This window comes from Oncorhynchus clarkii, unplaced genomic scaffold, assembly GCF_045791955.1.
Source record: "Oncorhynchus clarkii lewisi isolate Uvic-CL-2024 unplaced genomic scaffold, UVic_Ocla_1.0 unplaced_contig_390_pilon_pilon, whole genome shotgun sequence".
Classification (NCBI taxonomy): domain Eukaryota; kingdom Metazoa; phylum Chordata; class Actinopteri; order Salmoniformes; family Salmonidae; genus Oncorhynchus; species Oncorhynchus clarkii.
In genome coordinates, this window is record NW_027257987.1 from 31002 (window position 1) to 43199 (window position 12198).

The 12198-nt window shown below is 39.2% G+C and overlaps 1 protein-coding gene across 1 annotated transcript; it reads left to right on the top strand.

Moving 5' to 3' along the window:
• The first annotated feature begins 1297 nt into the window (after positions 1-1297).
• LOC139394407 (zinc finger protein ZFP2-like) lies at positions 1298-6571 on the top strand. Its single transcript, XM_071142464.1, has 2 exons — positions 1298-1781; positions 5499-6571. The coding sequence occupies exons 1-2, from the start codon at positions 1400-1402 to the stop codon at positions 6569-6571; spliced, it is 1455 nt and encodes a 484-aa protein (XP_070998565.1). The 5' UTR covers positions 1298-1399.
• The last annotated feature ends 5627 nt before the right edge of the window (positions 6572-12198 follow it).

Below are 12198 nucleotides of genomic sequence, written 5' to 3' on the forward strand. Positions count from 1 at the left end.
ATCAATGTACACACAATACCCAATAATGACATCACAATACCCCATAATGACATCACAATACCCCCATAATGACATCACAATACCCCAAAATGACATCACAATACCCCATAATGAAAAAGCAAAAACAGGTTTTTATAAATGATACATGAAAAAATATGATTTTCTTTCAAAAACAAGAACATTTCTAAGTGACCTCAAACTTTTGAACGGTAGCATACCTCTACATGATGTTAAACCATGTAGGAGCAGTATAGACCTAGTCTTTTCATTATATACATCTACATGATGTATTGTTAAACCATGTAGGAGCAGTATAGACCTAGTCTGTTCATTATATACATCTACATGATGTTAAACCATGTAGGAGCAGTATAGACCTAGTCTGTTCATTATATACATCTACATGATGTATTGTTACACCAACAATAAAAGGGAAATAATATTATTTTATACTGATACAATTGAAAAAGATAATGACATTAAAATGTTTTATGAGATTAGAGAACACATTGGGTGGGATCTTAGACCATTCCTCCATACAGAATCTCTCCAGGTCTTTGATTTATTTCGTCTGCGCTTATGGACTGCCCTGTTCAATTCAAACCACAGGTGTTCAAGGGAGTTCAAGTCCGAAGACTGAGATGGCCGTTGAAAATGTTGATTTTGTGCCCAAGTAACCATTTCTTCGTGGGTGTTGATGTGTCTTGCTGAAAGATCCACTTATGGCCAAGTGTCAGCCTCCTAGCAGAGAGGTATCCAGGTTTTGGGCTAAAATATCCTGGTAGTGGGTAAAGTTTATTTATTTATTTCATACAGTAATTTTTGCTCATCTTTATCAAGGGTATCAATAACTAGGTGCTTTTTTTGAAATCTAGTTATTTGACTGAATCAGAAATATAGATGTGGAGTTGATGTAGAGTTTGTTTTAGAATCTCATAAAAAACCTGAACTAATCAAACAACACTTGTTGCTCTTTGTACGTGTTGACATAATATTCTTATTTAATGGAGAGGAAAAAAACGTTTATCTAAACTGCTTTATAATATAATTCAATGAAGAAGAAAAAAAGTTTTCCCTCCTCAACTGCGTTTCCTCCCCCCAGACAGCAGATGGCGATATGGTTCTTTCAGGCGATGTTTCTACTGTGACGTATAATCTAGTGGACGGAAAGCTTCTTCAACAACTGCAGTCACCTCGGTAGCTCGCTGGACAACAAAGTCGGAACATTCAAGCTCTTTAGACAATTTACTAGTTTATTTAACACTATGATTTAAACATACTTATGTGTAAACAACTAGCTACCTCATTTAATTTAATATTTACGTTGTAAGTCAATTAGCTGTCTGGTCAAGTTAGCACTAGTCTAGTCGCTAATGCTAACTAGCTGTTATCCCCGACCATGAGTTCACTAAGCTACTCTCCTCCTGATAAAGAAGAGAAGATCTGCTGGACGGAGAAAGAAGCTCTCGTCAAAGAGGAGGCTGTTACAATACAAGAACAAGTAGAGGGTGAGGCTGTTACTGTGAAAGAGGTGGAGGAAGACGTTTCAGTGAAAGACGAGGAAGACGCGTTCAGAGTGAAAGAGGAGGTGGATGTTACAGTAAAAGAAGAGGAGGAAGAGAAAGAGGAGGATGCAGGTTTTGGAGAGAAGGAGGTTACTGTGACAGTGAAAGAAGATGAAGACGTTTTTTTAATGAAGGATGAAGAGGGGGAGATTACTGTCACATTAGAGGAGGACGAAGAAGAGAAGACTGGAGAACTGATTAACACCAGTAAGTACAGTGAGTACTATCTTATAAAACAGGGACATTGATCTGATTAACACCAGTGAGTACTGTCTTATAAAACAGGGACATTGATCTGATTAACACCAGTAAATACAGTGAGTACTATCTTATAAAACAGGGACATTGATCTGATTAACACCAGTAAATACAGTGAGTACTATCTTATAAAACAGGGACATTGATCTGATTAACACCAGTAAATACAGTGAGTACTATCTTATAAAACAGGGACATTGATCTGATTAACACCAGTAAATACAGTGAGTACTATCTTATAAAACAGGGACACAAACTCTGCAGTTGTTGAACTAATGTGTGAATTTTAAAAGGGCGTTCTACTCTTGAATATGTTTTTGTATTGTATGAATTGTTCATGACGTCCTCCAGTGATTTTTAACTTTTCCTATTGAAAAGTGATATACAAATACACTAAAGTATAAACACACTAAAGGGAAACAAAATAAATGTTTTGAGCAAAATAGTGTTTTTTTAGACAACTGGAAACTAGAAGGAGTGAGTGATGTCATAGTAAGGTATTTAAGGAGTTGGCTTGATGGGAAGTCGTGATGTCATCCAATAGGCGACTGATCTTCATGTGAAATTCATTATTCTTTTTAAAATCCTTCCTGTTCTGTCAAGTCGGTTTTTGATCTAGAAAGCCATTTTCAAGTCTTACCAGAGACTTTCAATACGATTTAAGTCCAAACTGTAACTAGGCCACCCAGGAACATTCAATGTCATCTTGGTAAGCTCCTCCAGTGTAGATTTGGCCTTGTGGTTTAGGTTATTGTCCTGTTAGTACATATTTTGGGAGTCAGATCTCTGAAATGCACTCTACCTACGTAACATTTAGTGTCTCCTTATATTACGCTGGGAAAACAGTTTTCATGGGCACAGAAATTATAAATCATTTGAGTTTGCAAAATCCAGTGGTTCTAACCGAGAGTCACCTTAACTTTATTGACAACACCCAAATCAATACTGTCACTTACGCGGTTCTTCAATAATTACACATCATTCTTAATACTGTAGCTGTTTAGTTACAGTCACATGTTCAACTATCATCAGCTGATCCAGGAAATAATTTTCTGAATTCCAGTCAAATGACAAACATCACGACATGCAACAACAACCAAAGTGCTTCTTCATTCATTACTCTGGTAAAGACAGTTATGCCGTGCTCCATGTTGGATCCAACATCCCTAACAAATTGGTGTTTATAATGTGTTATTGTCTGCTTGATTTACAGTAGGGTCTCGTTAGTCTGTTTGGACACAGAGATACTTAGCTCATAATGTGTAGAGCACTGTTCCTTGATGGATAGGCTATTGAACAACACACAGAGCTATTTTCCTTTATTCAGGACATTTAGAATGACAACACATTACAGAGTAGCTTAGTGGGATTATTGACAAAATTATCTGGTGATCAGGTTATGAAATGTCATGACAAAGACATTTTAGTTTCCATGTATCACCTGAAATATGAAATGATTTATAGTCCTAGGTCTATGTTGTTGTTACGTGAAGTTATGGGTCCTACAGTAGGTCTATGTTATTGTTAGGTGAAGTTATGGGCCCTACAGTAGGTCTATGTTGTTGTTAGGTGAAGTTATGGGGCCTACAGTAGGTCTATGTTATTGTTAGTGAAGTTATGGGTCCTACAGTAGGTCTCAGAGTGTTTTGTGCGTAAAAGACAAATGCGGCCATTGTTTCTCTCTTTCCTACTAAGAAGCCACCAGTCCCGGTTGATATATTATCGAATAGATATTTGAAAAACAACTTGAGGATTGATTATAAACAACGTTTGCCATGTTCCTGTTGCTATTATGGAGCTAATTTGGAATATTTTTCGGCGAAGTCATCACCGCAATTTCTGGTCGAATTCTCAGCCAAACGTGAAGAACTAACAGAGTTATTTCGGCTACAAAAATAATATTTTTGGAAAAAAATAACATTTGCTATCTAACTGGGAGTTTCGTGAGTGAAAACATCCAAAGCTCATCAAAGGTAAACGATTTAATTTGATTGCTTTTCTGATTTTCGTGACCAGGTTGCCTGCTGCTAACTAGGCATAATGCTATGCTAGGCTATCGATAAACTTACACAAATGCTTGTCTTGCTGGCTGTAAAGCATATTTTCAAAATCTGAGATGACAGGGTGATTAACAAAAGGCTAAGCTGTGTTTGAATATATTTCACTTGTGATTTCATGAATATGAATATTTTCTAGTAAGATTTTTTTGTCCGTTGCGTTATGCTACTTAGTGTCAGTTGATGACAATTCTCCCGGATCCGGGATGGGTAGATCCAAGAGTTAACAAACCTCCAAACAAGCTTCAATGCCATATAACACTCCTTCTGTGGCCTCCAACTGCTCTTAAACACAAGTAAAACTAAATGCATGCTCTTTAACCGATCGCTGCCCGCACCCGCCCGCCTGACTAGCATCACTACTCTGGACGGTTCTGACTTACAATGGCTGGCCCTCGCTACATATTCGTCACCAAACCCACTGGCTCCAGGTCATCTATAAGTCTTTGCTAGGGAAAGCTCCCCCTTAACTCTGCTCACTGGTCACCATAGCAACACCCACCCATAGTACGTGCTCCAGGAGGTATATCTCACTGGTCATCCCCAAAGCCAACACCTCTTTGGCCGCCTTTCCTTCCAGTTCTCTGCTGCCAAAGACTGGAACGAATTGCAAAAATCGCTGAAGTTGGAGACTTACATCTCCCTCACTAACTTTAAGCATCAGCTATCTGAGCAGCTTACCAATCGCTGCAGCTGTACATAGCCCATCTGTAAATAGCCCATCCAACTGCCTACCACGTCCCCATGTTTTTATTTACTTTTTTGCACACCAGTATTTCTACTTGCACATCATCATCTGCACATGTATCACTCCAGTGATAATTTGCTAAATTGTAATTACTTCTCTACTGTGGCCTATTTATTGCCTTACCTCCGTACTCCATTTGCACACACTGTATATAGATTTTTCTATTGTGTTATTGACTGCATGTTTGTTTATTCCACGTGTAACTCTGTTGTTTTTTTGTCACACTGCTTTGCTTTATCTTGGCCAGGTCGCAGTTGTAAAGGAGAACTTGTTCTCAACTGACCTACCTGTTTAAATAAAGGTGAAATAAAAAATAGAATCTTTACTTTCTTGACACCCAAATGGATACTGTCATTAACGCGGTTCTTCAATAATTTCACATAATTCATAATACTGTAGCAAACATTATATTAAGCAGGACATTCAAATGAGCCTTAAATGTATAATCCAAAGTAGTGTGCAATGCTCTCATAAGCAACCTGGAAATGGAGGTTACTCCCCTGAGTTTTCCCCCATTCACATTCAGAATACATTGTGAAAAACTAAAATCTTTGCTCACCATTTTTGCTCCAGGCAGATATAGTACATCCATAACTATCGGTTTCCTCATTAGCAGGGAGGAGTTTCTGCAGTCACATTGCCCTCGTGCTGCAATTTTAGCCTACAATCATGGATGTTACTACTAATGTGAAAACAAGACAAAATATGACTATTCTTGCTTGTTTAAGACAATTGTCAAATAGTTTTAACATTCATTACAGACATCAATTGTTGTACAACATCATGGCTATGCTGTTGGCATCACCTTTTACAGTGGATTACCGCTGTTGTGGGCCTTTAATCATCAGTCTGACTTTGTTGTTCACACAGGAGATATACTTGACTATCGTGGGTCCTCTGGGGAGCCTCAACAACCTTGTGATGCTGAAGAGGCAGAGAATAGTCTCTCCAGATCAGAACACCTCAAGAAACACTTGCAGAGATCCACAGGGAGGAGAACTCACTGCTGCTCTGACTGTGGGAAGAGATTCACCTCATCAGGCATTAAAATTCATCAGAGAACACACACAGGAGAGAAACCTTATAGCTGTGGTCAATGTGAGAAGAGTTTTTCTGCCTCTAGCACTCTGACTGTACACCAGAGAACACACACAGGAGAGAAACCTTTTAGCTGTGGTCAATGTGGGAATAGTTTTACTACATCCAGCAATCTGACTGAACACCAGAGAATACACACAGGAGAGAAACCTTATAGCTGTGGTCAATGTGGGAAGTGTTTTACTTCATCTGGTTCTCTGACTCAACACCAGAGAACACACACAGGAAATAAACCTTATAGCTGTGGTGAATGTGGGAAGAGTTTTGGTGGATCTGGAGTGCTCACAGTGCACCAGAGAACACACACAGGAGAGAAACCTTATAGTTGTGGTCAATGTGGGAAGAGTTTTACTACATCTGGCCATCTGATTCGACACCAGAGAATACACACAGGAGAGAAACCTTATATCTGTGGTGAATGTGGGAAGAGTTTCACTACATCTAGCACTCTGACTGTACACCATAGAAGACACACAGGAGAGAAACCTTTTAGCTGTGGTCAATGTAGGAAGAGTTTTTCTTCATCTAGCTCTCTGACTGAACACCAGAGAATACACACAGGAGAGAAACCTTATAGCTGTGGTCAATGTGGGAAGTGTTTTACTACATGTGGCTCTCTGACTCAACACCAGAGAATACACACAGGAGAGAAACCTTATAGCTGTAATCAATGTGGGAAGGGTTTTATTCGATCTGTCCACCTGACTCAACACCAGAGAACACACACAGGAGACAAACCTTATAGCTGTGGTCAATGTGGGAAGAGATTTGCTTCATCTGGCTCTCTGACTCTTCACCAGAGAACACACACAGGAGAGAAAGCTCATAGCTGTGACCAGAGATAATCTGATAAATGATCTCTGATCAAATATTAGAAAATACATACATGAAGTAGTTGTTTCATGATTTCAACGAATTAATGTCACAATGTAGAATGTTTTAACATTGTTTTAGGATTATTTTAATAGTGTCAAAATGTAGAAGCCTCAACGTTTGCCCCCTTATCAATTGATTTCAACATAATTTGGATATTAGCCTCAGGGGAAAAATCCAGGCTCTGAAATGGAAGAGATTGATTGGTGTCACCTCGTTAGTCAGTATGTGTTACACCTGTGCTGGCTTGTCCATCTCATTAGTGGGAAGGTGTTTCACCTGAGCTGGTCCAGACAAATCAACACCTTCAGTTGCACTAACGTTTTGGTTTGCTTCCTGTTTTTAAGTTTGGTGCGGGTTTTTCTCTTGTTTGCCTCTTCTTGGGCAGATTTAGTGGGTCTCATGGTGGGTGTCTTTTAGGTCCCAGTTGTTGTTACTCGTCAACTTTCAGTGGACACTGAGAGCAAAACTTCAACAATATGTTATAATACTTTTATTGGATCAAATGGTTGTTTTATGCAACAGAATAGAGGGTTCTTAGAACTATACTGTCTGTGTTCTACTGAGGATGGGCCTCTGGGAGATAACACTGACAGGAGATTTCCAATGTCTTTTGTGTGATAAAACCTAAAGAGACCGCATTCCAGAGCACGAGTTAATGTTTATGTTCTCTATGGTGCCAGGGAGAGATGACCCCAGGGCCAGACCCTGGTTTCTACACAGGGTACTGTTTTTACAGCAGACACTGTCTGCTGAGAATTATAAGTATCTTTCATACAAATCTTAACCTTGTGACCCGTTCTATACATCTGTTGTTGGTCATATAGGTTGAAAGGGGTGTATCTTAGCTATAAAAGACCTTTGTACTTTTGTCTCGGGGCTCTCAACGAGTAATCTGGGGGTGATTCATCGACCAGGCATCATTATCGTAGAGCACTCAATTGATTCTCTTTATGTATGCGTTGTATTGACCTGCTCCCTTATTATTAAGTGAATAAAGATTTAGTTTAAGAATAACACTTAATTGTGTGATAACTTTGTTTCCTCATTTGATATTAAAGAACTTAACCACATTTGGGGATGTTAATCTTCACTTGGTGACCGCTCCTGACGACCTGGGTAAATGGTACACCAGGGATCCCTCTAACTTGGGATCTCAGGGACACCACACTTTGGGAACGGAGCAGATGGAGCACCTGGAGCACCTTTGATCTGAGAGGCAGCGAGGCGAGTGGATACCACATCTCAAACCTGGTTTAAATAAAAAGAGGTGATCTAAACACGCTAAGTGTAGTTTTTATAAAAGCCTCGTAAACAGGGCCCAGTCAGTAGGCTCTGAGTGTGTTTTCCTGTGTGAGGGGGGCACCTTGGAGGTGTAAACAGGGCCCAGTCAGTAGGCTCTGAGTGTGTTTTCCTGTGTGAGGGGGAACCTTGTAGGTGTAAACAGGGCCCAGTCAGTAGGCTCTGAGTGTGTTTTCCTGTGTGAGGGGGAACCTTGGAGGTGTAAACAGGGCCCAGTCAGTAGGCTCTGAGTGTGTTTTCCTGTGTGAGGGGGAACCTTGGAGGTGTAAACAGGGCCCAGTCAGTAGGCTCTGAGTGTGTTTTCCTGTGTGAGGGGGAACCTTGGAGGTGTAAACAGGGCCCAGTCAGTAGGCTCTGAGTGTGTTTTCCTGTGTGAGGGGGAACCTTGGAGGTGTAAACAGGGCCCAGTCAGTAGGCTCTGAGTGTGTTTTCCTGTGTGAGGGGGAACCTTGGAGGTGTAAACAGGGCCCAGGCAGTAGGCTCTGAGTGTGTTTTCCTGTGTGAGGGGGAACCTTGGAGGTGTAAACAGGGCCGAGGCAGTGGAAGATTATCTGAGAGTCAGTCGACTCAGACACCTATCATTGGTCGGTTGCAGGCGACCTAGAGCCGTATTGACACTGAATTGATCACAGTGGGGATTGGTGCGGTCTGCAGGGGGGAGGGGCCAGGGTGACTGGGTTCTGTCACAGACCAGCTAGATCTACTGCCTCTACTATATTTTGACAGACGAGCTAGATATACTGTCTTTATTATATTATGCGAGACCAGCTAGATCTACTTTCTCTCCTATATTATGACAGACCAGCTAGATCAAGTGTCTCTACTATATTATGACAGACCAGCTAGATCTACTGTCTCCTCTATATTATGACAGACCAGCTAGATCTACTGTATCTATTAAATTATGACAGACCAGCTAGATCTACTGTCTCTATTATATTATGACAGACCAGCTAGATCTACAGTCTCTACTATATTATGACAGACCAGCTAGAGCTACTGTCTCGACTATATTATGACAGACCAGCTAGATCTACTGTATCTATTATATTATGACAGACCTGCTAGATCTACTGTCTCTACTATAGTATGGCAGACCAGCTAGATCTACTGTCTCTATTGTATTAGAACAGACCAGCTAGATCTACATTCTCTACTATAATGTGAAAAACCAGCTAGAACTACTGTCTCTATTATATTATGACAGACCAGCTAGATATACTGTCTCTACTAATTTATGACAGACCAGCTAGATCTACTGTGCGTTCTATAGTATCACAGACCAGCTAGATCTAATGTCTCTATTACATTATGAAAGACCTGCTAGATCTACTGTCTGCACTATATTTTGACAGACGAGCTAGATTTACTGTCTTTATCATTTTATGCGAGACCAGCTAGATCTACCTTCTCTACTATGTTATGATAGACCAGATAGATCTACCTTCTCTACTATATTACGATAGAGCAGCTAGATCTGCTGTCTCTTCTATTTTATGACAGACCAGCTAAATCTACTGTCTCTATTATATTATGCAAGACCAGCTAGATGTACTGTTTGTACTATATTATGACAGACCAGCTAGATCTACTGTATCTATTATATTATGACAGACCAGCTAAATCTAGTGTCTCTACTATATTATGACAGACCAGCAAGATCTACTGTCTCTATTACATTATGACAGACCAGCTAGATCTACTGTCTCTATTATATTATGACAGACCAGATAGATCTACTGTCCCTATTATATTATGACAGATCAGCTAGATCTACTGTCTCTACTATATTATGACAGAGCAACTAGATCTACTGTCTCTACTATATTTTAACAGACCAGCTAGATCTACTCTCTCTAATATATTATGACAGACCAGCTAGATCTACTGTGTCTATTACATTATGACAGACCAGCTAGATCTACTGTATCTTTTATATTATGACAGACCAGCTAGATCTACTGTCTCTATTATATTATGACAGACCAGATAGATCTACTGTCTCTACTATATTTTAACAGACCAGCTACATCTACTCTCTCTAATATATTATGAAAGACCAGCCAGATCTACGGTCTCTACTATATGATGACAGACCAGCTAGATCTACTGTCTCTACTATATTATGACAGACCAGCTAGATCTACTGTCTCTATAATATTATGACAGACCAGATATATCTACTCTCTCTACTATATTATGACAGACCAGCTAGATCTGCTGTCTCTATTATATGATGACAGACCAGCTACATCTACTCTCTCTAATATATTATGACAGACCAGCCAGATCTACGGTCTCTACTATATGATGACAGACCAGCTAGATCTACTGTCTCTACTATATGATGACAGACCAGCTAGATCTACTGTATATATTATATTATGACAGACCAGATATATCTACTGTCCCTATTATATTATGACAGACAAGATAGATCTACTGTCTCTACTATATTATGACAGACCAGCTAGATCTACTGTCTGTACTATATTATGACAGAGCAGCAAGATCTACTGTGCGTTCTATAGTATCACAGACCAGCTAGATCTAATGTCTCTATTACATTATGACAGACCAGCTAGATCTACTGTCTGTACTATATTTTGAAAGACGAGCTAGATTTACTGTCGTTATTATATTATGAAAGACCAGCTAGATCTACTATCTCTATTACATTATGACAGACCAGCTAGATCTACTGTCTCTATTATATTATGACAGACCAGCAATATCTACTGTCTCTATTATATTATGACAGACCAGCAATATCTACTCTATCTTTTATATTATGACAGACCAGCTAGATCTACTGTATCTATTATATTATGACAGACCAGATAGATCTACTGTCCCTATTATTTTATGACTTACCAGCTAGATCTACTGTCTCTAATATATTATGGCAGACCAGCTAGATCTACAGTCCCTACTATATTATGGCAGACCAGCTAGATCTACTGTCTCTACTATATTATGACAGACCAGCTAGATCTACTGTCTCTATTATATTATGACAGACAAGCTAGATCTACAGTCCCTACTATATTATGGCAGACCAGCTAGATCTACTGTCTTTATTACATTATGACAGACCAGCTAGATCTACTGTCTCTATTATATTATGACAGACCAGCTATATCTACTGTCTGTACTATATTATGACAAACCAGCTAGATCTACATTCTCTACTATATTATGACAGACCAGCTAGAACTACTGTCTCTATTGTATTATTACAGACCAGTTAGATCTAATGTCTGTACTATATTACGACAGACCAGACAGATCTACTGTCTATATTATATTTCGACAGACCAGCCAAATCTACTGCCTATACTATATTTTGACAGACGAGCTAGATATACTGTCTTTATTATATTATGCGAGACCAGCTAGATCTACTTTCTCTACTATATTATGAAAGACCAGCTAGATCTACTATCTTTATTACATTATGACAGACCAGTTAGATCTACTGTCTCTATTATATTATGACAGACCAGCTAGATCTACAGTCCCTACTATATTATGGCAGACCAGCTAGATCTACTGTCTCTACTATATTATGACAGACCAGCTAGATCTACTGTCTCTATTATATTATGACAGACAAGCTAGATCTACAGTCCCTACTATATTATGGCAGACCAGCTAGATCTACTGTCTTTATTACATTATGACAGACCAGCTAGATCTACTGTCTCTACTATATTATGACAGACCAGCTAGATCTACTGTCTCTATTATATTATGACAGACAAGCTAGATCTACAGTCCCTACTATATTATGAAAGACCAGCTAGATCTACTATCTTTATTACATTATGACAGACCAGTTAGATCTACAGTCCCTACTATATTATGGCAGACCAGCTAGATCTACTGTCTCTACTATATTATGACAGACCAGCTAGATCTACTGTCTCTATTATATTATGACAGACAAGCTAGATCTACAGTCCCTACTATATTATGGCAGACCAGCTAGATCTACTGTCTTTATTACATTATGACAGACCAGCTAGATCTACTGTCTCTACTATATTATGACAGACCAGCTAGATCTACTGTTTACAATACATTATGACAGACCAGCTATGTCTACTGTCTCTACTATATTATGACAGACCAGCGAGAGCTACTATCTCTATTATATTATGACAGACCAGCTAGAACTACTGTCTATATTATATTATTACAGACCAGTTAGACCTACTGTCTGTACTATTTACGACAGACTAGACAGATCTACTGTGTATATTATATTACGACAGACCAGCTAGATCTACTGCCT

Excerpts from the sequence above, each read along its gene's own strand:
- LOC139394407 (XM_071142464.1), top strand. The coding sequence starts at position 1,400 with ATGAGTTCACTAAGCTACTCTCCTCCTGATAAAGAAGAGAAGATCTGC. Across the intron at positions 1,782-5,498 it reads GATTAACACCAGTAAGTACA|GAGATATACTTGACTATCGT; the intron begins GTGAGTACTATC and ends TTGTTCACACAG.